At 45.0% G+C, this 27,787-nt stretch overlaps 2 protein-coding genes across 4 annotated transcripts; one reads left to right on the top strand and one right to left on the bottom strand.

Moving 5' to 3' along the window:
• The first annotated feature begins 157 nt into the window (after nucleotides 1-157).
• Nucleotides 158-3,357, top strand: LOC118300032 (protein ABHD15). Its single transcript, XM_047330627.1, has 3 exons — nucleotides 158-1,184; nucleotides 1,607-1,836; nucleotides 1,957-3,357. The coding sequence occupies exons 1-3, from the start codon at nucleotides 549-551 to the stop codon at nucleotides 2,687-2,689; spliced, it is 1,599 nt and encodes a 532-aa protein (XP_047186583.1). The 5' UTR covers nucleotides 158-548; the 3' UTR covers nucleotides 2,690-3,357.
• LOC118300031 (serine/threonine-protein kinase TAO1) lies at nucleotides 2,952-27,210 on the bottom strand. 3 transcript variants are annotated; one of them, XM_035624076.2, is made up of 21 exons: nucleotides 26,556-27,210; nucleotides 17,684-17,943; nucleotides 17,441-17,512; nucleotides 16,835-16,936; nucleotides 16,709-16,754; nucleotides 16,469-16,565; nucleotides 15,628-15,741; nucleotides 15,187-15,278; nucleotides 14,348-14,441; nucleotides 14,032-14,113; nucleotides 12,259-12,426; nucleotides 11,824-12,030; nucleotides 11,050-11,184; nucleotides 10,507-10,743; nucleotides 10,281-10,409; nucleotides 10,068-10,151; nucleotides 9,701-9,820; nucleotides 9,331-9,570; nucleotides 9,026-9,238; nucleotides 7,993-8,175; nucleotides 2,952-7,771 (listed from the first exon to the last, which is right to left on the bottom strand). In XM_035624076.2, the coding sequence occupies exons 2-21, from the start codon at nucleotides 17,813-17,815 to the stop codon at nucleotides 7,259-7,261; spliced, it is 3,060 nt and encodes a 1,019-aa protein (XP_035479969.1). In that variant the 5' UTR covers nucleotides 17,816-17,943; nucleotides 26,556-27,210; the 3' UTR covers nucleotides 2,952-7,258. The 3 variants fall into 3 exon arrangements, with proteins under 3 accessions (XP_035479969.1, XP_035479970.1, XP_035479971.1); XM_035624077.2 differs by lacking the exon at nucleotides 26,556-27,210 and adding an exon at nucleotides 25,905-26,474; XM_035624078.2 differs by lacking the exon at nucleotides 26,556-27,210 and adding an exon at nucleotides 26,194-26,474.
• Between the last annotated feature and the right edge of the window lie 577 nt (nucleotides 27,211-27,787).

Raw genomic sequence — 27,787 nt, 5'->3', positions numbered from 1 at the left:
TTGTACCACTCGGGATGAGTCCGCCTCCACTCAAAAGAATCAAAAGATAACAAACGTTTAGCAGACGATCCCTTGGATTCGGCTTTTGTTGCTTGTGGTAAAGCCATCGTTGGAAAAAATTGAAAGAACTGTTACTGTTACTGTTAGTGCGTTAATATTAATGGGGCAGATTTTGTATGTGGCCTGTTTGCTGAGTTTCTAACGGCGCCCGCCCTGCCAGTAAATGATTGATGGAGGGAGGGGAAAGAGCGACGGGGGGCAGCGGGAGCTGAGAGACAAACATTGACATGACCCAGTCTTTCCTTCGGTTCCCTTTTTTCTTTTTCTCGTGCTTCTCCTTCTTTGCTACTGAAGACTTCTCTTCACTCTTTTTGACGAACCGCAGGAACAAGACCAACCATTCAGAACATCAGCCGACTTACCAGGCTTGACCTCCGAGGCTGGAGTTTTTGTAAAATTTGGGGGTCAAAGGTCAGTGAGGAAGATCACAGCAAAACGTGCCGGAGAAAACCTGGGATTTATTTCACGTTAAACTAGGATCTTTGTCAATGGCCCTCGTATGGGATTGTTTGTTCTGTTCGCTCCCGTCCCTGCTCCTCATCCTCCTGTGTCTGGCTTTCCGCTGGAGAAGAGCAAGTTGTGTGGCGGCCAGGGCTGTAGAAGAAGATGAAGAAGAAGAAGAAGAAGAACCCAGGCTCATCTGCAAACCCACGGCGCTGGCCAAATATCTGCTCCGGCACTGTGGCTCTCTGTCCAGGCCGAGACTGGCCAGCCGGCCCTGGGGAGACCCCCACCTCCAGACCCTGTGCGGCCTGCTGTGTGGACAACTGGGAGAGACGCTGCGGTTCACTCGAGATAATCTGCTGCTCAGAGACGGGGGCATTGTGGCTGTGGACTGGGCTGTGGGCACAGGGTTGGGTAAGAGGGCTGGGAGGAAGAGGTGGGAGGGGAGGAAGGAGCATCAGTCGCGGGGGAAGCCACTGGGTTGCTTCACCTCGACGCCTCCCGTCCTCCTCCTCATCCCCCATCTGTGGGGAGGGATGACCCCCCACCTGAAGGCACTGTGCCATCAGGCAATGCACCAGGGCTTTTACGTGGTGGTGTTTCACCACCGGGGCACGGCGGGATGCCCGCTGACCACAACGCGTCTGACTGAGTTTGGAGACCCAGCTGACCTCGAGCAGGCAGGTGAACGCTTCTCTGCTGTATCATGTTATATTAAGATTTCGTTATATTATTAGATCAATTGACGGACAGAAAATAAATAGCCAACAATGCTAATTTAATATTTTCTAGAATTATGGCCCTTATGGTTGTGCACCTCCGCCAACCGGTCAAGTTGCAGTTCACGTCCATGTTTTTCCAGACTCATAGTAAATAGTGTGTGGTGAAGACTTTGAAGGAATATAATAAGAGCCACTTGAAGCTGGTCTTTTGAGAGGTCATTTGTGACCTTGACCTTTGGCCTACAAAATCTTATCAGTTCACCTTTGAGTCCGAGTTGATGTACAATGAACAGAAACATGAATGGCAGTTTCAATGCAATCCATCAAACAGTAATTCAGTCTGCCCCCCATGACATATTTGATTTCTTACATATATCCAGGCGGTGACGTACGTCCGCACCCGCCACCCGTCCTCCGCGCTGGTGGCAGTGAGCGAGGGTTCAGGCTCCGGCATCCTGCTTTCCTACTTGGGGGAATGTGGATCAAGTACATACCTGACAGCGGCCGCAGCCATCTCACCTGTGCTGCTGGGCCAACAGTGGTTTGAGACAGCCATGCCTCCAATTTATCGCTGGGGGGCGCTGTTTCGCCGGAAACTGCAGCTCAGTAGGTGAGCGAAATTAACCCAAGCTGTAAATGTATCAAATTATAATAACAATACTGATATAAATGTTCCATGAATGTAAGTTTTTTTTTTTCCCCTTTTTTTTCCACATGGCTCCGATGTAAGATACGCAAACTCCTTCAGAGCAGTCTTGGACGTGGACCGGGCCCTCAGCTCTTCCTCCCTCAGAGACTTTGAAGAATCTCTTTTCTGCTCTGAGGCCCATCTCCAGCAGAGATCTCCAATGAACTCTCCAAACAACTCCGGACTGAGCTCGGCTGCCTCAGCACCTCAATACGCGTGGGACGTGGCCCCCCCGGTGGCCTGGGCACTGGGCGAAAGGGCTTACCCTGCCAGGGACTGGGACAGCTACTGGGAGAGGAATGAACCCCTGAGGGAGGCCGATGAGGTGGCCGTCCCGGTGCTCTGTATCTGCAGCCGTGACGACCCTCTCCTCCCGCCGTCCTCCACTTTGCCCATCCCCCTTTTCCAGAGCAATCCATATTTCTTTCTGGTGCTGACCGACCGCGGAGGGCACTGCGGGTTCACTCTGGAGGACCACGAAGAGATGGAGGGAGGGGAAACTGAAGGTGAGGAGGTGGTGGCAGGTAGCTGGAGTCACGTCGCGGTTCTGGAGTACTTCAGAGTAGTGGCTGAATTCCTGAAGAGGGAGGAGAGGGATGGGGCAAGCTGGGCCGGTCCACTAGGAGAGTATGGTCAGGCTGGGTCGAGGAGCAGGACCAGCAACGTGGCCCCTGTTCGCAGGAGGAGAGCCCCCACGATGAGGAGACCAAGACCGCAGAGCAGTGAGGATACAGAGGAGGAGAACTTCACCTGGAAGAGGTCCTATACACGCTGAGGGGGGAAGAGATGGAGGACGAGGTGAGCAGACCGAGTCTATCGACTTTGGGACAATATTCGGGGGTTCTGGCTTCTGTCCTACGAACGCCTGGGAGATAAAGTCAGCAGTGGACACGTGACCTTTGGTAGATACAAACATTAGCGACGAGGCCTCCAACATCACCATGTTGCGTTTGTCTAAACCCGAAACTTATTAAAGCAGCAGGTGTCGAGGTAATGTAAATGTGTCCTCCTCACACACAAATCACCAGAGGACAAAGAAATATTAAAATTACTTTATTACAGATGATTCTTTATCCAGTAGCCCTCTTCCAACAAAAAATAGTAATTACAAACAAAATATTACATTTATCCCCTAAACCTTGTGTCTGAATTTTCTTTTATACATTTTAAATCACTTTGTCATCTGTAAGGAATAGCTTTTCTCTTTTGCTAGGCGACATTCAGCTCTTTGCACAATCTATACAATTTAATACAGTTTTTAATACAGGTCTCTGGACCGGGGGAGAATAAAACAGCAAGATCCACCGAAAGACAGGAGATAAAAAAAAAGAAAGAATACTGATCGACAGACTGTACAGAGACATAACCCTGCCTCCCGCCGACTCTCAGCCAATGGCAGACCTCCCTCAGCGCACAGAAAGGGGGGGGGGGGGGGGGGGGGGGGTCACAGTAGACTCTTTAATCTGGTCAATCACTTGTGCAATCAGTGCAACTGATCCAGTTCAGAGTGACCAAGGTCTAAAGCAAGACTCTGCTCCAACTGCCGAACAAACAACAACTGGTTCTTCCAGTCAACACAAAGGAAGGTGGAAAGATCTGCCCGTCGCAGGACATCTGGAAAATAAAACGACCCTTTCTGGTATTAAAGGAAATAAAAGCACTACAGCCCTGGAAAAAGATATATAAAATATGTAGGGTACAAAGACATAGTGGCTGAAGAGTACGGAAGAGTAGTAGGGGGGGAAATGAGAGGAGCAATATTATCCTTTACTTTTTACATTTCGAGAATAGATTGGAAATGTCAAGAATGAAGTGGTATTTTTTTCTCTCCATTACGTGAGAAGCAACGACGTTTCCGGAATTAAAGTTGAAATATTGACGGCTGCCAGTGTTTCCCAGCGTTTCTCTTTCTGAACAGACCGTGTGCTAAACCAGTGTTAGGTCTGTGCCTGAAGGAGAATTGTCCTCGTTGCTAAAAACTGATTCTGGAGAAACAATTTCACAAATTCATCAACACTAGGCATTCTGTGGAGGCAGCCAATACGTTAGTAGTTTGATATATTCGTCAACTTTAATCTGGGAATTTCAAGTCTATTCTCAACATTTTCGACTTTGTGCAGAATAAAAAAAAGAAAAAAAGATCCTCTGATTTTGTGCCACTTTATTCTTGATATTACAACATTTCGATTTTATTCTCGGAACGTAAAATATAAGAAAGGAAAATCTTCATCTTCTCATTTTTTCTCTTATGCCTGACCCCAATACTAAGAAGGGAGAAGTGGGATCACCCTCATTCTGTGTTTTTCTTTTCTTTTCTGTGCCATTAAAAAACAACAGGATTGTACGCTTTTGAGTTCAGGGAGGTAAGATTTAAAACTAAGGCAAAATACTTTTAAGTGCAGTGTGAAAATGCTTTGTCTATAGCCAGAAGAAAAGAGGGCGCATGTTTCATAAATCGGACGTTAAAGTCCAATAAAAATCATCCGTGGAGCCCACGACACCGGAGCGTAACTCTTTGCAGAGATCAAACGACAGATATCTTTTCAACGTCTTGTGCAAGGACTTAGAAACAATGTCAGGTTGTGCAGTGCACTAAATATCGTTAATGCAGCCAAATGTTTTTGAATTCAGCAGCTTTTTGGATCTTTACAGAACAATTCTTTCTTTCTTTTTTTATGTTATTGTAACCTCGACTTCACTAGTGAGTCTTCTAAAGCAAAAGAAAAATCTACGTAGTTTTCTCTACATCGGGTTCTGTAATGTCAGTAAAATATAGCCCATGCTAAATCAAAGGCTACACCTAACTAGATTTCAAATTATGTGCAAAATCATCCTCATTCAGCGTGAAACAAAATCGATGCCATTTACTCGAAAGGCAATCTGACCTAGAGTTGTGTTGTTTTCAGTCACAACAGAATATCTGTCTCACTGCGACTGAGACAGTGAAAAAGACAAAGCAGCGGCTGTGAAGCACTTTGCCACCGCCGCTCTGAAACCACGTCACTGTGTCCGCATCACAACAGGTTCATTTGTCTTTGATTTGTCAATTAGATTTTCCATATTTTCAAATTCAAAATATACAATATTAACAGGTTTCCTGTACATTCCACCTCTGGAAAACAAAAATCATATAATGCATAATCTCTGCATTTCACAACAAGACTTCCACCTTTATCTCCATTTCTCTACAATCCTTCTTTTTTTTTTTTTTTTTTTTTACATAGATTTATATAATAATACATATATATTTTTTCTTCTTTTCTTTCACTTGAAGAGCTCTTCTCAAATAGAGGAGGAGGGGTGTGTGTGTGTGTGTGTGTGGTAGGGTGGGTGAAGACCACACCGGGCTCAGGGGGGGAGGAAACAGAAGGGAGGGAAGCGGGGGCGGGGGGGATCGGTGGTCACCGGGGGTGAGGCAGAGCGGGGCGTCAGCCCGGGGAAGGGTGCAGGGGCGTGGCAGCGGAGAGCACAGCATCACCGCCCATCATCCGCCCACTGAGACATTCAGCAGTCACCAACCAGAAGAGGGCGAGTGAAGCTCCTCAGTGTTCATTCTTTTTTTATTCTACCCCTTTAAAAACATCTCTTTAAAAGTCAACGACTGGGTTTTTTTTTTAATTTTATTTTTTTTAGATGGACGATAGCTCAAATAAATAACTGTTGACCTACGTAATATTTTCTACCTCTTCCCTTGTTGCAAACAAGTGAATTTCCCCAGCGTGGGCTTAATAAAGTCTTATCTTATCTAATATTGGATTTTGAGGGTGTTCGCTTCATTTGCAACCTACTCAGCAAAGTGCGCCATTTAAAAAAAACACAACATGTCCCACTATCAATTTCACAAAATGTTACCCTGTACATGCATTCATCAGCAAAGTGTGCAAAGGGACATAGGTTGACCGGGGAATAAAAAAAAATTACAATTACAATTTGATGTGTGTGCGCGCGCGTGTAAATATGTCTGATTATTATGTCGTGTGGGTAAACGCCTGTGCCAAAGTGCAAGTCATTGACAAGTGACGACACCCTGTGGTGAAGCCCGACTCGAGTGTTCTTGAGGTAGGCCGAGGAAGTTGTTTTTTTCTCTTTTTTTCTTTGCTGCTGCCGCCGCGCAGTGCATCGCTGTGACAGAACCAAATTGGAGCAGGAAATTGTGGCAAAGTCGTGAAGAGTGAACAGAGTTTTGGAACTATTCAAGTAGAGGTTAGGTGCTGCTGAAAGCCCATCCCTGTCGTGACGGCTGTGGACTTGTAAGGCGTCAGTGTCCCTCAGAATGGCCGCAGGTGTGAGTGACTGTGGAAACCCAAGAGTTGAACAAAAAAAAAAAAAACAACCTTAAAAAAAGAAATAAATAAAAACCCCAGCTGAGCACGGACAGGAAGTGTCTGCTCCTCCAGCAAAGAGATGCATCTGTTTGGCCACAATAGTACAAACGGAACCTCCACTGACTGATCTCTGGCAAAATCTCAATGAAAACACAATATGTTGGCGTGAGTGGTTAGAGGAACAAAAGCCGACTCGGCTTCCTTACTTTTGGCATCTTTGCTCATAGTAGACAACAACTCCTAAACCCCAGGAACTTGAAAGCCGCGTGTGCAGCACCGGGGGAATTCACCGGTTACATTTCCTCTCTGGTGGAAGAGACGTTTACCAGTTAAAAGTTACTGAGGCTGGAATTAAACATTTTTTTCTGCTGTCCAACAGCACAACGTCTGTAGTCACAGATGTCCACTGGTGCCCACTTACAAGAACCTTTGCTCCATTCTTTTCATCCCCCTTCTAGACCTGTACCAAACACCGTTCCTCCCTACGTTCCCTCCGACACTCAACAGTAATCTCATTAAACTTCCTATGATTAAGATATCTGTGCTTTCACGTTGAGCGGCCTGAGGAAATTTGCACAAGGACAAATATCCAAATGTTGTTGTTTTTTTTTTAAATTGCACACTGAATAAAAAAATCTCCCTCGCGCACCACACAACGGCAAACAAACAAACTGCTGCTAAAATCCATAGCAGATAATACGAATACACTACTTTGAGTCTATGGCAACAATGTAAAATGTAAGCACATAAAAATAGCTCTCTGGGGTACAGTAAAACACTATTGCACGATTGGCATTCTGTACATGGCCTTCAGCCACGTTGGTCTCAAGACTGTTGGGTTTCCACAGACTGCTGCGAGCGGTGACGCGAGAGGACAGTGGTGACGGGGCTGGGCTGAGGTAAACCCCAGTGTAACAAGTGTATGTGAAGCACTGTGTACAGTGTTACCATGGTGCACAAAGATTTTTACATGTAAGACAATTACTGTGTTTCTGTTTTGTTGTGTGAGTGTGTGTTGTCTAGGTGTACGACAGATGGGATCCGTTGGAGATCTGAGAGGTGATGCTGGCGCTCCTGCTCATGCCCTGTTCATTCCTTCCCCCTGATGACGTCCTCCTCATAGCCTGCGGGCTGTTCCTCACCCCTCCCACAACGCCGCCCCCACCCCCCCTCTGATTCCCACCTCCGGGGTGGTGGAGGCTCCAGGGGGGCGGACCCCCAGCCAGCATGGGGTGACCCCAGGGCTGCTGAGAGCTGGAGCTCCCCTGGTGGTGATGACTATGGTGGCCTCCTCCTCCTCCTCCTCCACTTCCTCCAGGCCAGTGGCCTCCCCCCTGAGCCCCCTGGCCTCCTCCACCTCCTGCCCCCCAGCCTCCCTGGGAATCGGTGGCGAGGTTAGTGAGCACCATGTTGCTGAAGCCCAGTCGCATGGACTCCGAGTCAAAAGCCTCGATCTCTCGGGCCTGGCGCTCCAGCAGCGAGCGGATTCGCTCCAGGCGTTCGTTCTGCAGGGCGAGCATCTCCTCCTCAATCTGGGCAGATAAACGCAGAGGACAGATGAGTTCAAAAGAAATGATGAGAACCTTGAATCTGCTCTGAAAGCACAGCGGATTCCCAGGTTGTTGGATGAAAGAGTAAAAATGAGCCAATCAAGTAGATTCTTCATATTGAGAAAAATAAAAGTTTGTCACAACACAACTTTGTCGGTTGGAGTGACTGTGGACACGACAGAGTTTGTCCCAGGGCCTCTCACCTTCTGCTCCAGCAGAGCCCTCCGCAGAGACACCCTCTGCTCCAGCTCCCTCCTCTCCTTGTCATGCTGAGCGTCCGTTTGCATCTTGATCTTGCTCTGGTACGCGTTGAGCAGCTCCAGCTCCTGCTGCAGCTGCATCCGTAGAACCTGACACTCGCCCTCTTGAGCTTCATCTAACCGCAGCTGAAGGGCAGAGAAACGACAGAGAGAGGGAGGCATAGAGAGAGAGAGAGAGAGAGAGGCATAGAGAGAGAGACAGAGAGAGAGAGAGAGAGAGAGAGGCATAGAGAGAGAGAGAGAGAGGCATAGAGAGAGAGACAGAGAGAGAGAGGCATAGAGAGAGAGAGAGAGGCATAGAGAGAGAGAGAGAGGCATAGAGAGAGAGAGAGAGAGAGAGAGAGAGAGAGAGAGAGAGAGGCATAGAGAGAGAGAGAGAGGCATAGAGAGAGAGAGAGAGAGAGAGAGAGAGAGAGAGAGAGAGAGAGAGAGAGAGAGAGAGAGAGAGAGAGAGGGAGAGAGAGAGAGAGAGAGAGAGAGAGAGAGAAGCAAAATCTTTCTTTGTAAGCACCATGATTTTTTTTTGGCCCTGGGTGAGTGAGATAGATACATTTTCATCCCCCAAAACAGACAACTTTTGACTCAATAATCCTGCATCTAGGTTTATGTGTTAAATAAAATCATTTTGACTTTGACAATGAAATGTGCTGGGGCACAGGAGTGATTGTACATACCGACTAAAATGCATCTCAAGCACAGAGCATCAAATGTTCAATCTGATTCCTAGTTTTTAAATGACATTTTTCCAAATATAAAGGATGATTTATGCTAAAGTGTAGGAGAACACTTTGTGCCAAGACAAATAAGACATTGATGCATTTGAGAAACATTTTACATTTCTTAAAGTGAAACATCGATACCAGTACTACTGACACTCTGGCATCAATTTGGATAAAAAGTGATTTCAACGACTAAATGAGGTCATTTTCATCTTCATGTTTCATAAGCCTATTGGACTTCCTCCTCAGGTACTCACAGCCTGCGTGGAGAGCATTTCATTGATGGAGTGGTCGTACTGCTCGGCCAGGATGGCCAGCTTCCTGGTCTGCTCCTCCTTCAGCCTCTTCAGCACGGCCTTGTGGTCGGCCTTGGGCGTGGTCTCAAGCAGATGGTTCCTGAGGGCCTTGTACTGCCTGGTCTGTGTTTTACACGTCTCCTGGAACTGCTTCTTAATCTGAAGCTCCTTAGACTGAGGAGGGAGGAGACATTGTGGCGTGTGCATGGTTTTTAATTGGGTCAGTAAGGGAGCAGCATCTAGGGAAAAAAAGTGACTTCACGTACCTTGAGGCTCTTGGGCTGCTGTCGGACCTCCATGACATGTTTGCGCCTCAGCTCCCTCTCCCTCCTCTTGTTGTACTCCAGCTGGTTGGTGAGCTCCGTCTGGTGCTGGGTCCGGATCAGCTCTGCCCGCGCTTTCTGGATCGTCCCCAGGTGCCTGAACTCCAGCTCCTGCATCGACTCGTGATGCCTGAGCAGCATGGCGTGCTCCAAGTCCTTCTGTGTCTGCCGTTTGTTCAGCTCCTAGACAAAGAAAGAAAGAAGAAAAGACAAAAGGAGAGGGAAATGCTGGGTGAAAGCAATCAAATAAAATGAAATCAAGCAGGAGACTGAGTGGGTGGTGGTCTGTGGTTCTCTCCGTGTGTTGAAGTACCTCTCTGGCCAGATCCTGCTCCACATTGTGTCTGGCGATGAGGATCCTGCGTTTGAACCGCCTACACTCCAGCTCCAGGTACTGCCTCTGTCTCCGCAGCAAGTTGGCCTCCTCCTCCGCCTGGGAGTGGACACATTGTCGCGTTACAACAATTCACTGTTTACCTCACACTTCAATACTAGTGGAATAGAGACGTGTAACGACACACGAGTTACACGCAGGGTGAAACCTGGGTAGTGGACGGACGGACGGGAGGCAAGTTGTGTTATCGTTACAGATTCCACCGATTGTGCCAATCGGATGGCAGGTTTTAAGGGAAATGATAACTTGGTCTTGGATGTGTCGGTAAAATCGGAGAAATCCTCACCTGGAAGTGCTGGATGTTCTCCTTCTGCTTGGACAGCCACTCCTGCTTCTCTTTCTTTGGAGTGGACTGGTTCTCACTCAGTTCCTGCCACACGGGTGTTATTTAGATTCATGTCAGGCCATTGACATCATTGGGTTGTCAATTTTCTATCCATGTTAAAATAATCACAGATGTGTCTCTGAGGTGTGTGTGTGTGTCTCTGAGGTGTGCTACCTCTTTAAGTTGCTCCTTGCGTAGTTTATACTCTCGCTTCTGAGACTCCAGGAAACTGCTGAGCTCCTTCTTCTGCTGCACCTGGATGTGCTGCTGGAACTTCTTCTCATCGTTGTTAAATGTCTTCAGCTAAACCGAACATGAATAATGAGTAAGAGACAAAAAGGCACTTAATTAACATTTGGTGTGTGCGTGTGTTATTTTCTTAAATTCCTCTTCCCCGTACATCTTTCTCCAGGGCGGCCTGGTGTTTTTTGAGCAGCTTCTCCATCTCTTGGGTGAAGTTGCTTCTCTGACTCTCCAGCTCTTTGTCCAGCCTCATGCGGTGCTCGTCCATCTCCGCTTTCAGCTTGTTCTCCAGGCCCATCAGGTGCTTCTGGTGCTGTCGTCTCATGCGTTTGTATCCTGACATTTGCTCCCGAAGCTCAGAGTCCTGCTCATGTTCCTGCATCTCGCGGGTCACCTGCAAGATACACGCCAGGGAGAATCAGAGTCCATTCACATGCGGTACGATAAAATATAGAAACCTGAATTTTGAAGTGTTTGTAGAGAGGTAGAAAGACATCTTACTCAAAAGTCTCAGCATAACAGCAATGGTGAAAGGAGTTTGTTAAATGTGGAACACTTCTACTTATTTCAAGGTCTTTTTAAATAAACACAAGAAGCACAAAGAAGAAGAATATCTATCCCTTTCTGTTACACAGCCAGTGATAAATAAAATTTGTAAGCAAGATAAGTGAGACGCGTGGCGGAGAAAGTGTTCTCTCACAAGTGACGCTGTGCGTATGGTGGCAAAATGCTCTCTGTTGCGGTAGTGCTTCCTTGGGGCTGGAGCTGGTGTCGCCTGCGGCTCGGAGGGTTCACTGCTGGCTGCCTGCTCCCCAGAGAAACTCTCCTCTTCTTCCTGGAGACATGAGGCAACACTATTACATAATATTCTGTCACAGTAATCAACCGTAAAAAAACACTTTGGAAGCTTGGAAAAATTTGGGACAGAGTGAGAATTAGAGCAGAGGCAAGCCTGTGTACACCAAAGTGCTAGAGAGGCATTACAGCAGTAAAGTACATTGTCTAACTCGGAATTCATTCATCTCACTCACTCACTCACTCATCACACAGAAATTTAACAAACAAGTTCATCAAGGAACATCATTGTTATTAAAAAAAAGGTTTCTTTCTTTTTTTTAATCCCATCCTCATATCAAACAACACATTTCTGAAAAAAAGGCAGAGATATTCATCAATACTTTTATTCACTGGTATAAGTCAAACTTAAAACCACTGGATCTTTTACTTCCAATAATGCACCTCAATAGAATTTTTAATTGGACCATCACTGCGTGGTAAATACCCACATATTTCAAAGTGTTCAATTTGCAATGTGGAGTGTCAGCTTTAAACAAGTGTTTAAGCTTCTCAGACTAGACAAAGCTCCCACCTGAGCCACAGATTATTCTAATATGAACTTCCCCTTTAATCAGTAATGAAAATAATGCGTTCTTCTTCTTCTAAATGAGTGAGTGTCTGAGTAACTTGAACCCACCGGTTTGAGATGTATGACTGAGCTGTTGGACATGACCGTGTGGTCACCGTCCATCAGGTCCAGCTCGCTGCGGCTGTCCTGAGCCGCTTCATTCAGACTGTTGACAGAGCTGCTCTGGGAGCTGGCGCTGATGGACATGCTGGGGATGGACTGATTACTGCCGACACTGTTCACCGTTCCTGTCCGACCTCCGCCAGGCTCCAGGTCCTGGAGACAGAGCGGACAGAGAGGGAGAGAGAAAGAGGCAGAGAGGAGACACAAGAAAGACCAAGAGATGCAGGGGACAGAGAAAGACAGACATGCATACAAACCAATGCATGCTTAATTATTTTCTCTGCACAGTTGAATGCCATGAAACTGGCAAATATATTTCTGTGCGCAAAAAAGCGCGACAAAAATCATGTTGTATTCCCGCACATACAAACATCCACAGACCTCATCTCCATCCTGTGCTTCTGCAGCGGGTCCGTTGTGAGCCTCCTGAAGGAGGATCTTCTTCATCTTGCGGTACTGCAGGTTATCCAGCTCTCGCACTGCATCTTTGGTCCTCTGAATGAGATCCATCAGCACGGAGTCCGGACGTTCACGCTGCAGAAATGCATGCTGGGGAGGAGGGCGAAAGGAGGGAGAGGAAAAAAAAACAGATCATCGTTGAAACAGATGAGTCACAGGAGAAAAAGAGGGGAAAAGGAATGAAAATGACGTTCACGTTTCAGAGTGATGGCATTGTGAGGTGCACACACGCACACCCAGTGTTTCTCTGCCATAAACTGCACAAAACTCAAGCCCTGGGTTTATTAAGGTGATGGATGGTTTTGCGCTGAAACTGAAAGGGAACAAAAGCCAGAAAAATAAGACGGCTCACACTGTTACTTTGTATTTGTGGCTGGTATATTTAAAAAAGGATATATCTACAATATATGAGCCCATGTTCAGCGCAAATGGCTTCATTTGATGGTTTGGGACATACCCAGGTCGTGTCTCACTACCTGCAAGAGCTCATTTCATGCAGTCTGGATTTAGCCTTATTACTTATAACTTTTTAAAAGTGAGACAATATTCAAAAGCTCGATTTAAAACTTTCCACAGCCGCTTAGCTGTGAACATCCACAAGGTTTCAGGTGATGTAAATTTTGCCATCAACCATCATCAACATCTTTCGTACGCAGATATCCAAAGTACTAGAATTAGGGCTAAAATATTACCAAGATAAACATCTTCATATCAATCCATATTGATCGTGATAAATGTTAAATTATTTTCACTAAATTTTGCTCCTGAATAGAGGTTGTGGATTTGAACGATCACTAACTAAGCAGCAAAACCTTTTACAACCCTGAGGTAGAACATTTAAACCAGTTATGTGTTATATTCCTCACTGTGCTTGCACAATGCATAAGCAATATTTCAATATATATTGAACTCTTGCCATTGATGAAAATGATATTACGATAATAATCAATGTTGTTTTATGGAAATCTCTGTAGCTATTTTAACAAACTGTGCAGTGCAGAGGATCATGTAGTTGATGACTATTTCTCCAAAAAAATATGAGAAAACCACCCAGGTTTTTTTTTTTTACATGAGCGTTATTTTTCCATGTACTTTGCTCTGAGGTAAAGTTGGACCAGAAGTCCAAGAGTTTCAACTTCATATAAGGAACAACTGCTTTGGAAGTTAACATTTAATAAAGAAAGACACCGGGTTCAGTGCTTCCATACCCCGAGGACGACTTCCATTAGTAACCGTGAATCCATTAGCGGGCTCAGTGACAGCTGCTCAATTACTTAACAGTGGAGGGAGAAGTCACATCTCTACAGTAATTACATGTGTTCTTTCCAAAAAAAACCTGAGCTCTCAGTGTGTGTGTGTGTGTGTGTGTGTGTGTGTGTGTGTGTCTGTGTGTGTGTGTGTGTGTGTGTGTGTGTCTGTGTGTGTGTCTGTGTGTGTGTGTGTGTGTGTGTGTGTGTGTGTGTGTGTGTCTGTGTGTGTGTGTGTGTGTGTGTGTGTGTGCGCACATGTTGCGTTTATGTGTGAATCCGGAAGCAGAGGATTAGTGAATCAAAACAGAAGCTTATGGAGGTCAGAACTGAGCGTGAACATCAGAGAGAGATTTATCACAGGAGGATCTGTCGGTCTCCCGTCTTCATGAACCGACTCTGCTCTCCGTTTGTGTGTAGTAAATGTGCGGTGCGTGCGCGCACTTACGCCCAGCATGTCGTCAGAGTGCGGCCTGTCTTGTGGGATTTTCTGAAGGCAAGATTCGATAAAGTTTCTAAAGTAATCCGTCCTGAAACGAAGATGACAAGATAAGAGGGTCAAAACTCATAGACAAGACACCAACACAGATGATCTTTACAAAAGTAAACATCATTCATTTGAGTGCAAAACAACGACTGCAATGCATTCCTGCATTCTCTGATGCTTGGCTCTCCACAGAGGCCTTGCACACATTTACATGCAAAATCATTGGTATCATCCTGACAGATATTTATTCTCATTGTGTGTGTTTGTGGCGCCTTACCATTCACTAGATTGCAGTGTGGGGCTCTCATTCTGCGCTATGTGGTATAAGGCACTCATTGCATTCATGTTAAACAAGGGAGGCTTCCTCTCCGCTGGAACAGAAACAACAAGGTCAGTATATATTCCTTCTTATTATATTACAGGTTTACTCACAATAGATGTACAACAGCCTAAGAATTAAAGGCCAGTTTCACTTTAGGGTCCATAAACATCGCTGATTCATCCAATGGCCCATATTATGATCATTCTTACAGGTTTATATTTTTAATGTGGGGGTCTACTTAAATAGTTCTACCTGCTGCAAAATACACATTATTTGTCTCATACTGTACATTGTTACAGTGCTTCGTTTTACCCTCTGACTAAAAAATCTTTGTTTTAGCTCTTGGCCCGGCGCCTAAAAAGCCAAGTCTGCTCCGATTGGTCAGCTGGTTTGGTCAGCTTCAAGTGGTTTGATTGGTCAACCACTTGAAGTGTGTCAGAATTGTGATGCCTCTTACGCCAGGAGGCTCCTTGATCACCTGAATATACCACTGTTGCCAAGGCAACAATGCCATCGTTTCTGCAGTACCAATCTGAGCCAAACTTTCGAGTAGGCGTGTGTCATAGGCTACTTTATGAAAAAGAGCCATGAATGCAAATGAGGCATTTCAGGAACATCAGGAGCAGAGTTTGCTCTAGAAAGAGGGACTCTACCTTTCCCGCTGACTTAGAAAATGATGGAAGCGCTATAATTTTGGTAACATCTTTTTCACATATTGTAAAGTAAAGTCAAATGTGTGTACTCCTTTGATAGAATAATATTTTTTTGTACAATACACACACACCGTAACCTACCTAATTCTATACAGGTGATCCCCAAGGACCAGACATCCACCTTCCCATCATATTGGCCTTCGTCCATAGCTAGAATCACCTCCGGGGCCATCCTGGAAGAAGTTGAGGAGAAAGATAAAGTGTCAAAAAAAATAATGTATGACTCATCTAAGTAGTTTATCAGCAGCATGAATAGCATTTAAATATGAGCTACCCCCTCCTGCAGACGATATCTCAATCCTGAGAATACATTGTCCTCAACAGTCTCAGCAGCAAAGCCCACTAACACTTCGGCTCTTTACTTTTGTGTGAATATGAAAATAGTGGCAAATACCTTTTAAAGGCAAATCCATTTCATGAATCAATGCCTCTTTATACAGACAGTCAATCAGAGGCTACAACATTTTTGGTGAGTGCAACACTTAAATATGTGCAAATTCAATTCTTTCAGTTATCTCTCACCAATATGGCGTTCCCACGAAGGAGTTGGCAGGCGAGGCGATGGAGGCAGAGCCAAAGTCTGCCAGTTTGACCAGCCCCGGCTCAGTCAGCAGGATGTTACCTGCCTTCACGTCCCTGAGAGACAGAAAAATGAGAGGACGTGTGTGTGAGAGAGCGTGGAGTGTGTGGGATATATGCTGTTTACAGACACTTACAAAAACAAGGAAATCAGAGACGGCAGACTTCACCCCGATTCACGTAAGGTTGCATTGTGACATTTCACAGGAAATTGCATGATTCTTCATGACGCAATTATCAAATTTGCTTGATAATCTTCCGAATGGCTATTGAATGAGGACCTCTGAGAAAAATTCTGTCAAATTCTCTATGCAACTTCCAAAGTAATGGTCATTCAAAATATTTTCACGAAAATTGGTACTGTGGCCTCGACTTTTGACCTTTGAAAGGTGAAATGTGATATATGACCTGTATGGTCAATTTAAATGCATTTTCCATTGAAAAGGTCAGATGTTTCTGGAAGAAGATGACGTCATGGGTCAACTCCGATGTGACCGAAAGGCCTTTCAATTAGCTCTCCAACATCACCAGTCCCATCTCCATGTGACCATTAGTTCATGAGAAATAGAAGATAATATATTTATGCTGTATTTGGCCCTGGTGACCTTGATCTTTGACCTTAGTGACCCAAAATGTATTCACGTGCAGACAACATCCCTATTCACTATATCAAGTTTCACAAAGATTCATCCACATGAGCTATAGTCTAATACTGTAAACAAAACAAAATTCCACTGACCCTTCGGGAGTGGGGTAACAATATAGGCATGTGAAAATCCCTCACCTGTGGATCATATTGTGGGAATGAAGGTAGGCCAGCCCCTGCAGAGCACCATGTGTAATGGCAGCGATCTCCACTTCTTGTAGAGGCTTTTTATGAACTGCAGGAGGAAAAACATTTCGATCGGGAATCAACGTCTGCCGATGAACACACACCAGAGTCTGCTTTTTTCTTTTCTGTGAGCTCAGTCCTCCGAAAGTAGTTTGACACACGCTCAAAAAAAAAAGAGGAACACCTGCTCACCTTCTAGCAGATCAGAGGCTGAGCCAAGACAGTACTCCATCACCAGCTAGAGAGAACAGACCAAGTCATGAATGACAGAGTATATACACACTGCAGAAAGAGAGAACTGTACAACAGGTGACTTACCCATGCTGTGTGCTCACGGAGGTAACAACCTTTGTATTCTATACTGTTGGGGTGCCGGATCCTCTGGAGAAACTTCACCTCCTTGATGATGTCCTGCCATTTCTGTTGGGGGGGGGGGGGGGGGGGGGGGGGGAATAATTGATTCTCTACGCAGATTATGTGTAATCTTATTATAGCTAATCTGAAATCATGAGCTGCATCTAGGACGACAACAGTGAAAGTGAAGTGTACAGTAGGGACCTCGTCGAGACTGTATGGTTTAGTGATATTCAATCAGAATTGCAACGACACCCAACATTAATACTGTTAGTCCAGCAGCTCCTTGTCTGGTCATGGACAACCTGAACTTTCTTTATGAAAACCAGACTCTAAATCACTGGCTACCTTGTTCGGATTTTTACTGCTTGACATGAATAGTCATTAACACTATGAGCATTTAAGGAATGTTGATAGAGCATCTACATTGCGTTGTGTGCACAAAAGTCATGGTTTGATACATTTACAATTATTCAATGGAGAATACTTCCTGTACAGTGTGTCCCCGTGTAAAGTCTGATCTCTCACATTTTATTATAATGTATATAACCATTACCAACGTTGTCTCACCTCGTTGGACTGCTTGCCGTTGTAGGACATCTTTTTAATTGCCACCACCTCATTTGTGCGTATATCTCGTGCCTGGCAAACACAAAGTACATTATTACACATTTAGACCAGAACATACCGGACATCTAATTCTTTGTACATTTCCTCTGATTAGCAACTGTCAACTCTGTCCACGGGTAAGTTCAAGTGTATTTCTTTCTCTCTTTTTTTGTAAGAGTCAGTGCAAAGGTGTAGTTGCCGTACAAAGTAGACTGCGCCAAAGCTGCCATGGCCGATCTCCCGGAGGTCTGAGAAAAGCTTCTCCGGGTCTTCTTTGAAGAACAGCTCAGCCACATCTGGATCCTTCAGGCTCCCTGCCCGTACAGAGGAGGGCATCCTGGTTAATGTAGTCCCCTTATCACCCACTCAAAGGGGACGGGACTATCTGGGTGCTGAGCTACGCCAAAGCAGCTGAAGATTCATCTGCAGTAATGGATGGGCCTGAGGAATCAGCACATGGGCGCCTAGATGGACAGAAGGGGCGAGGGGAAGCAGAAGAGACAGAGAGAGAAAAAAAGAGACGTTAGAAAGAACATGATAAAACCTGGATCCTTCGCGATATGAAGTCTATTTGCTTAGTTGTTGAAGTTTCTATGACAAAGTCACATTTTATAAAGTCTGCTCTCCATCCATTCAAAGTACAACACAAAGATGCGAGACAAAAAGGGACAACAAAAAAATGCTGATTACAAGGTGAGCAACCATTCCCCAAATCCACAGTTCAGTTCAGACTGAACAGATTTTTAAGCCACAGTCCAGGGGCTATTTCCCATCTTGAGCTGATTAAAGAAGCCTGAACCCAACTTTCACCAAAGTCGCTCAATCAATCATGACTGAGGCAAATGGTCACGTGACACCTGCAGCTGGAAGAGACAATAAAACAGGTGTAATATTTACAAAATGTTAATAAGTTTATTTTGGAAAGAAAAATTAAAGATTTGATTTTGTATCGTGCAAGAGAGGAACTTTATCTGAGGGAAAAACAACAGATGTAACATTACTCAAATCTTCTAACGACAACCTATGTTCAGTATACAACCATGACCAGAAAACACCCAACCTCATGAATTCCACACAAGTACCATAATCCCACTGGTACGTTAAACAATTGGTAAAACATATGGGGGGCTAGAGGCATCATTATAATATACTCCAGCAGAGCTCCAGTCAGCTGATGTCTCACTTGGCACTTTAGCTAAAGTGGGTGCACACAAAAGATTCTACAAAAGGGTCCGGGGCTCCCTGAAGTATTTTTTTAAACAGTGATTTTGGCCACTGGTCACACCATCTGGCGCTGACCCTGATATGATCTACTAATTGCAAAGACATCACAAGTGTATCAGTCCAGATTGCTTCAGCAGTTATTGCAGGTCTACGAGCTACTGGAATACTGGGCAATGCAAATATTCCAGGCTCAAGAGAGATTGATTTCACGTCCGCCGCTATGAGGTGGCCGACAGTAATGAGGCCTTGACGGCATGCGACGATCAATTAGTGGAACCGGGGTCGAATGTTTACCGTGTACGCTTAACTGGACTCATCAATTGTGCTCTTGTTAATTCATGTAACATGCACGTACGGTTAATAGCGTGCATGTGCTCTGATATTTGCTGAGTGCATGCGTATGTACATTATTATTCCACTATGTGTGTAGGTGTGACTGTGTAAGTGCAAGTTCAGATAATTAAAAAATACAAAGATTTGGGGGTTTATATCAAGTTCTCAGCTATTAACTACCCTGATATATGTGCTCTGTTAGTTGTCAATGTATTTTGTTGTTTTTTTGTTAGCTTTTTAAAGTTACTTAGGACAATCACTGAAATCATCTGGATGTTGTGTCTTTCACTGACGGGCGTTGCAAAGGTTTAGACGCTACTTGGCAAATTCCAGTTTTTGTTAAATTATAGAAAAGAAGTAAGTACAACACCTGACGCTTGCAGACATTAAAAAAGCATTTCAAATGTTAATTCACTGCACTTTAATTTCATGAAATAAATTTTTTTTTTAAATGACACGGCCGTTCTGGCACCCTAATGAGTCAGTATTTATGAAGGAGCCCTTTGCCAAGTGTTAAGCATGGGGGTGGAAATAATATGATCGTGTGGCAGCCAGAATAACAGGAAAAAACGCTGCACGCAGAGAGGGAAGAATGGATTATACTAGTACGCTAAGAACCTGAGAAGAAGAGCGACAGTCAGGCTGCTAGAGCGGACCCCAAAATCCGCCATGAGCTACTAAAACAAGCTGAAGCTTTTGGAACGACACTCGCCGTCCCCCTGACCTGAACATCATTGAAAATCTGTGGGCAGATCTTCAAACATGCCATGTGTGCACAAGACGGCCTAAAAATAACCGCAGACATTGCAGAGATGTACAGGAAGAGCGGGTGAAAAGTCCTAAACCAACAAAAGAATGAGCGGGTACCACAGTAAAGCTGCGATACCTGCCCGAGAGGGGCTCACTCGAGCCTGACTTAGTAGGGCACCCAAACTTTTGCATATTATGCCAAAATGAGTTCTTTTCTTTTCGATTTGATGAAAGTTGATGAAATAAAAAGTAACAGTGCATTGACATCATTGAGCTGCTCAACAAAATCCAAACTGTCTTATGTGATGTCGATATGGCCCATTCAACCCTGGAGGCTTCCCAGTGTCTAATCTGCTGGTGACGGAGCAGCTCCCCTCTCACTGTAACTAATCAATACACCTAAAGAGCGGAATGCAACTGTACACTCTCCTCTCTCTAGTGAGGGACAGTACAACCAGCAGCATGCAGCCTCAAAGAATCACTCCACCCTTTTTTTTTTTCTTTTTCAAACCACATTTCCCCGTTTTGTCTTCAGCCAATATGAAATTGGCAACAGCCCTTTACATACCCAGCAACCACGCAGATGTCATTACAGACGTGCTCGGTGGGCAAACTGCTACTTTGCTCCTTTCGGCTTATCTTTGGGTTGGCAGCGCCACGAACCTAACCTATAGTTATCAGCACAGCCCGGCAGCCTGCTGCGCCAGTACCACACAGACTGGCTTATCCTGCTGAAAGAGAGATCCAGCTCACTGAGAAGAAAGAGAAAAGAACAAAATTCCAAGCGTGAAACTCTTGTACTGTAACAGAAAAGCCCTCAAGGACGACACATATCTGGGGAACGGACTGTTGCAACACAGAGATCCATCTAGATGGATACTAGGGAAACAAGAGAATCATTCACATTTTGTCTAATTTGGCCACAATTCCTGCAGCATCAGCAGCAGATTGCCTTTAAAACTTTAATATTTATAAAGGCAATAAGGGGGCACGGTATAAATATATATATTATAAATGTTTTGAGGAAGCAGGACAGGTTAATACAACTGGACATAAAACACTAAATATTCAGGGTCAGGGATGTTTCTGCTGTGCTGAGTTGGTGAGAGACAAAGCAGGACTTTATTCTGTGCAGAAATGCGTTCCACCCGATCTGACTTGATATTGGAAAACCATTCATTTTCTAACAGGACATCGGTCTTAAATGTGAACTTTGACCAGACCTGTAGAGTGAAAGGAGAAGCTCGGTGTGCCGGCTTGCGTGGCTTTCTTCCCAACACAGTTACTAGGCTACAAATACTCTGAACGTCTTTGAGGAAAAGAACAAGTGACTGTACTTTCACACGTAAAATATTCCAACTGATGATCAGTGCGATGAACCGCTTCCAAGCGATACAGCGAGTCTTAATGTGCGTTGCAACGTCACGAGGCAATCTACATTCCCCAACAGCAACAGAGTCTCCCCACAACGCAAGACGTGCCACGGTGAACTTCACACAACAATAATGCATCGGTTCTAGAAGACATTATGGATTCAAGCTACAAGATAAACGGTTCATAATAGAGGAAAAAAAGTGTTGCTGCTACACTCTACGAAACAGCAAAGACAACACTGACGTCTTCACACACAAATGTGAATGATATACAGACAGAGCATCAACAACAACAACAACAACAACAGAACAATGTAATTGACACTCTGTTGTCAAAGATCTCTGCTATTAAGTATTTTTCTTATCTAACCATGTGATAGTTGTTCCTCATGAACACTTGGCTTGATTCAGCACACACTGATTCCACTCATGGCTACAATGTTAAGACCCCACAATCACAAGGTAGGCTGCAAACAAGCGCACCATTATTTGCAAGCAGTTACTAGATTATTCTCTAATACTTGCTTGTTTCTATTAGTTGTGTTGTTTACGGAGTATCGAGTGTGATGTCGGACGACGTCTGTGCTTCTTCAGGAAACGGAGGTGTAGGCTTTAGGTTGGTGCAGTTAAAATGTAAAAGCAAAAATCCTTTTTAATGTAAATTGGCGTGGCAGTGTCGGCTAACTCAACCTTGTCTTTACGTTTCTTGACAAATAAAGTGTCCTCTGGTAAGTTTAACATGACGAAGGTGGTTCACACAATTTGTACATCAATTGCATTTTATCAACAACACAGAGGGTTCTCCTGCTATACTGACAAGGTATGCTTGGTCATATTTTGGAGTTCACTGATGTATTTGAGCATTGAAGATTTTTCTTCTCTATCTGACAAAACATTGTCCATCTTTTGCTTTACACATTAGTGTACAACTTTACAGCACAACCTCAGTTTTACTCACAAGTCGTGCAAGTCGCGTTTCCCCCGAGGGAGACCCACCGTCCAGTTTGGATAGCAACACATTAGGAAAAAAATGTCTTAATTTTGAGGCCACTGCCCATCATTTGTATCTGCTTTATTAACAACAATTAAAAGTGAAACAGACAACGGCACTGGTGCGGTAAATACGCATTACTTCTATTTGACAAGTCTTGCATCCACATTGAGTTGTTATAAACAATGTTGGCCGGTCTTTACCGTTTTTTTTTGACAAACACTTACTATGAATATTTTGAATATTGTGTTTTTGTAGGTTTAAAAGAGGTCACATTGGTACATGGTATTGGTGCACTGTGGTCCACAAGTCCACCTTTAGTCCAAGGAGGTAGCTTCACACAAAAAAACCTTCGCCACAATCTAAGATTACTAATAAACAAGAAAACTGTGTTTAAGAGCATCTCGCTTCTTCAATCAGATTTCTTGTAGAAACTGCATATTTCGATGGGACAAACATTACTCAAAAACATTACCATATTTTTTAAAAATTCACTTTTTTGATGGTAGGAAAGGTAGAGGTGTTCGAAAATTTGTAATGGTTTTATTGTGATTAAGACAAAAACAAAAAATGTTAAAAAAAACAAAACACTGTTGCCACTTTACATTAGCTATAAGAGGAATGATATCTCATTCATTTACACCAAGAGGAACTGAACTGGAACAGACTCATTGTATGTTGAACTGTTTGTACAGTTCTAATAGACTAGATAAAGCAGTATGTGGGAATCAAAACACAAATACAACCAGGTATCAATCTCCATCTTTCTCCACTTATCGCTTTCTCTCTCAAAGAGATCACCAAACAGACTGAATCTGGAAGGGGCCGACTCAGCAGCGAGACGTGCGCGCATCATCACAAAGAACAGTGTGTTCGAGAAATGCAACCGCCGTTGTTTTGCTACACTGCTCTGGAAAATGGATTCTCTCTTGATGTAATATGTGAATTGATTTCCTCTGCACTGTAAAAATCCCCAAGACGCCTAATGAAGAATGAGCCAACACACAATGCTAAGTAGCGATGGGTGTCACGGAGAGGGAGAGAGAGGGAGAAATGGAAGGGGGGATAAATTATCAAATACTCCATCGATCGCCATAGCGAAACTCTGCACAGCACAGGGTCAGCTACAGAGGAGCGGTCCTGCTGTCTGGCGTTTAAATCAAAATGTAGAGAGAAGACGGGAAAGCGATGCTAAATAATTTCAGTCAAATGCCCATTAAAGGAGTCACCCGGATATCCATTCATCCTTTTGTTATTCACAATCTTTAAACAACAACATACAATGAAAACACAGTTACTGTCATCTATCAGACCACATTGCAACAATTTTGACTTCATGGTCTCATTTCAGTTAGCTGCACATCCATTGATGACTTCCATGTCAGTTTTAATACTGGGTTAAATAGATATGAAAGGCAATCATTCCTCCAAAATAAACAGATTGTCAGATTTAATTAGTTAGCACCCGAGCATTGGTTATTGTTTTAGTTATTTCGGCTGATTACATCCTCGTCTGTGCAAACTTTCCTTGACTGACACCTTCCTGACTCACCTGGTGTTGCTGCACCCGTTATCGCAGGACAACTTACTTATGTGCATAGAGTTGACCTCAGTAGAGCGTCAACCTTAAATGTCAACATGAAATGAAACCAGGATATATGAAATCACTTGTGTGTATGTGCAGGGCGTGTAAACTGTTTTTCTTGAACTGTGGGATCTCAGTTGTCATTTTAATTTTCTTTATTTCTTGCACTCACACACAACTGAAAAAATACGCTATGAATTTACTTTTATATATATCGTCTCAAAATGTCCTTCAGCAAGATGCTGTATTGCTGAATAATTAAAGTTGCAATGCACTTAGCTCTTACGAAATGATCATGTATCAGCCAGATGAAATTCTCCTTAGTCTTTAAAGCAGTAAAATTGTAACAGTGCAACTTGGAGGGAGTGAAAGCTCTCTAGCAACCCAATGTCAACAACAACACGTCCCGATTTTGAAGTGCCACAGCGACGATGTGGACGGAGGAGAGGAGCGGAGCGACCGAACACGAAGAGGATTTGATCCATCGCATTTCTCTCACGAGGCTCCATTTCCATTTTTTGTTGGGATAAATGTCAACAGCATCAACAACAACAGACACTTGGGTGAAAGGGCAGCAATTCCCTGCGTCAACCTCAACCACTGACATGACAAACAAAAATCCAAACAGTTATCTCAGCGGTTCTGGTTTACCAAATCAGACAGAAGCACTAGTGCATATAAGACCAACTTGGAGACCGGAAGATTGAAAGTTAACATGCATCCTTTAATTTTAAAAAAAATGGCAGACAATCACGATTGATATTTCTATTTTTTTTTTTAACAGTACGTGTCCTCTCTCCATCACCTGCACAAATAAAAAATTTGGATGTGCTCGTCCTTCGCCTTTTCTTCTCATTCTTAGTCTGACTCATACAATATGCTGTTGGTTTCAAACTCCTCCTCAGCCAGCCTCAAACACCCTGACCAGATGCTTAGGTAGAAACAGGATAATAACTTTATTATCTCACACTTTTTTTGGACATTGAACATGCAACTGTCAGTCAGGTTGGTCAACACAGTTAACAACCAAGGACCACCTGCATTAAGATTAACCATGAGTTTCGTCATCTAAAAAAGTGGCGGTTTTAATTGTAGGAGGTGTAGCATTACAGTTATACGTTTCATACTCAGTCATCCATAAGTACAGTGCATCTTCCATAATGCAAACAGAGTTGTGATGGCAATGGTGGATCATATTGTGGAGCTATTCCTCGTTCTGCAGTGGCCGACCGTCACAGACCGACTGGGATCTAGGCCCAAGCAAACAGAGCGGGCTTTGCTCCGGTGTCTAATCCATTTTCCCGAGGAGACACTTAAATCCATTATGCAGTGTGACCATATTCAGCAACCCCCCCCCCCCCCACACACACACACACACACACTTCTCCTGCATAGGGATGTTAACTGTCAACAGCATCCAGAGACACCAGTGAAGGGACGAACAAACCGACAGGTGCGCAGAGGAGCACAGGATAGGCAGCCTGTCAAAAATCTGTGATGAGAGAGAGGAAGAGGACAAGTTGTACCTGCCCGTCAGCTGTAGCCAATGGGCTGCATTCATGGCATTGGGCAGTCTGTTCATTGAACAACAACAACAACAACAACCATAGGTGGATCGCTGACACTGCGCTGCTTATTGGATGAGAAGAGCTGGTACATGGAGGAACATGAATCGTGTCATTGTGTATATCAGCCAATCGAGGCCCGGGACATCAGACGCACCAATCGGACAAGAGCGCGACGTCTTGGTGACATGAATGCGAAAACTAGATTGCCAACAACAACGCGGACGTCGTGTGCATGACCTTACCACAATGGCACATTTTGCCAAATGTTAAGCCCTCGTGTCGACGATCCACTGTCATGTCACAGATAATCCCAGCAGAGGAGAGAGAGAGACAGAGAGAGAGAGGAGAGCTGAGTGATGGCCAGTATTACGCAACATCAACACAGAGAAACCGAGGAATGCGACTCACGTCAGTTGCTCTCACATACACACACACACACACACACACACACTACAGCCATCAGCGGCCGATGGATGCGACCTCTGCCTGCCGCGTGCACACGAGCAAGGCACACTGGGCGGCAGCGATCTGTCAAGTCTATAAACACGATGCCACGACGTGGACGTGCCAAAGACGCGGACGCGCGACCAATGTCACCCACCGTCACGTCGGGACTGCGTGCGACTTCTCCGTGCGGATTGTTGGGCAAACTTCCACAAAAAAAGAAAAAAGAAAAAGAACAACAACAACAACAACAACAACAACAACAACAACAGCAGACAACTCCTAAAGCGAGAGCACAGCAGCGACAGGAGAAAAAAAATCGAGGGAGTGGCACTGCTCGCATCGAATAGTTGCATAAAGCGGATTAGCGAGCTAACGCAGCTAGCTAACGCTCGTTGCGTGTTGGTGACGGCAATCTGGTCCCAGTATTCACAACAAACACCCACCGCCGATGGCTCAGCTCGCCGCTAGCCCCCGTGCAGTGATGCTATTTCGTGCGCGGGCGTGTCACGCTGACATTCAGCATCAAACAGCCCCATGTGCCAACGAGACATTCCTGAAGTTGCCCAGTGAGGCGGACACGAAATCCGGCGATGCGACAGAGCACGCAAGTTGTCACAGCAACTTTTGGGTTAGCTGGCGACTAGCGAGCAATCGGGCTAGCTAGCTAGCTAGCTAGCTCGCGAGCTAACCTGTGTTAAAAAAAAAGAAAAGAAAAAACAACACCCCCCCCCCAAGCTTAAACTGCTTAAATCGAACGTGTCCGATCGTCAGTTAGCATGAAGCTAAAGTTGGCGACGCAACTCACCTCGTCCAGGGGATGAATCCACACGGGCGGGGGAAGTGGGGTGTTGGCGGCTGATACAGTCCAGTCAACAAGAGCCGAGCGAAGGCGGCTTGACGCCAAATCACGGACGAGGCAACGCAAGTCCGGCGGAGTCCCGAGTGTGAATCCGCTGGCTCCCAAGCTAGCAGTGCTAATGCGCTAACGTGACAGCACCAGAGCCTTTTGTAGAGACGGTCGCGCTCCGTCGTGCTGTGCCGTTCGCCGCCTGTGTCGCCCACACTGGCCGGTGGCGGGGAGCGAGTCGTCGTGAGGCGAGGCGGCCGGGCTGACGACTGTCAAGCGTCGACTGTCACAGCGGAGAGTCGCCGAGCAAAGCGAGGCAGGGAGGCAGACGAGGCTACTGGCCAACCTGCTAGCTAGCTAGCTGCTAACGTTTGGGGGCATTAGCTAGCTAGCAAACTTTCTCTCTCCTCTCGATGGGCAGGTTTCCCCTTAAAAATGGCGGCGAGGACAAATCGCCTCCCTTCCACCGTGAGGGGAACCGAGGAGCCGAAACGAGATCGAGCGACACTCGGGTCAGCTTTCACTGAGAGAACGCGAGTGCACGTGTGACAGCTCTGGGACGAGGCTTGTTGATGCTGAGCAGCTGCGCCCTGCAGCGTATCTGTGCCCCCCGCACCCCTCCACCTCCCTCCCTCTCTAAATCTCTCAGATCGGTCCCTCTGTGTACAACCCGGCGACTACAAGCAAGACTGCATGGTCTGGATGGATGGATGGAGCCATACATGTAATAACTGTAAACACACAACGTGTGTGTGTGTGTGTGTGTGTGTGTGTGCGCGCGCTTGGCCTCTTACACTTTCAGTCACTGAGCTCCTAACCTGATTAACAGTTTCAGTCCTAATCTGGCCTCCACTAAAAATAGCCTGTCGTTAACTGACAGACCAAGAAAAAAACTGTTTTATATGTACATGTGTGTGTGTGTGTGTGTGTGTGTGTGTGTGTGTGTGTGTGTGTGTGCTGTCATGTTCATTTCATCAGTCCTTGCCCCTAAAGTATAGTGAGAAAAAGTGGATTATTCTCTTTTTCTTTTCTCACATCAGAGCAGCAAAAATGTAATACTCACAAGCAATGTTTCGTGCAGACTAATCAACACAGTGTACATGTGTACTTGACATTTAATTAGAATACAATGACTTAATAATATTAGTTTGCAGCATGTGGAAAAACTATGTGGTGTTGCACATCACCTT

Source organism: Scophthalmus maximus, chromosome 2 (genome assembly GCF_022379125.1).
Source record: "Scophthalmus maximus strain ysfricsl-2021 chromosome 2, ASM2237912v1, whole genome shotgun sequence".
Classification (NCBI taxonomy): Eukaryota; Metazoa; Chordata; class Actinopteri; order Pleuronectiformes; family Scophthalmidae; genus Scophthalmus; species Scophthalmus maximus.
Note: the sequence above shows the minus strand (reverse complement) of the source record. Positions and strands in the feature narration are given on the sequence as shown.

Bases quoted from the DNA above. Each gene is read 5' to 3' on its own strand.
- LOC118300032 (XM_047330627.1), top strand. From the start codon at position 549: ATGGCCCTCGTATGGGATTGTTTGTTCTGTTCGCTCCCGTCCCTGCTC. The intron at 1,185-1,606 runs GCAGGTGAACGC...ACATATATCCAG, and splicing joins ACCCAGCTGACCTCGAGCAG to GCGGTGACGTACGTCCGCAC. The intron at 1,837-1,956 runs GTGAGCGAAATT...CTCCGATGTAAG, and splicing joins CGGAAACTGCAGCTCAGTAG to ATACGCAAACTCCTTCAGAG.
- LOC118300031 (XM_035624076.2), bottom strand. From the start codon at position 17,815: ATGCCCTCCTCTGTACGGGCAGGGAGCCTGAAGGATCCAGATGTGGCT. The intron at 15,279-15,627 runs GTGAGAGATAAC...AACTTCTTCCAG, and splicing joins TTCGTGGGAACGCCATATTG to GATGGCCCCGGAGGTGATTC. The intron at 11,185-11,823 runs GTGGGTTCAAGT...TCATGTCTCCAG, and splicing joins CAGTCATACATCTCAAACCG to GAAGAAGAGGAGAGTTTCTC.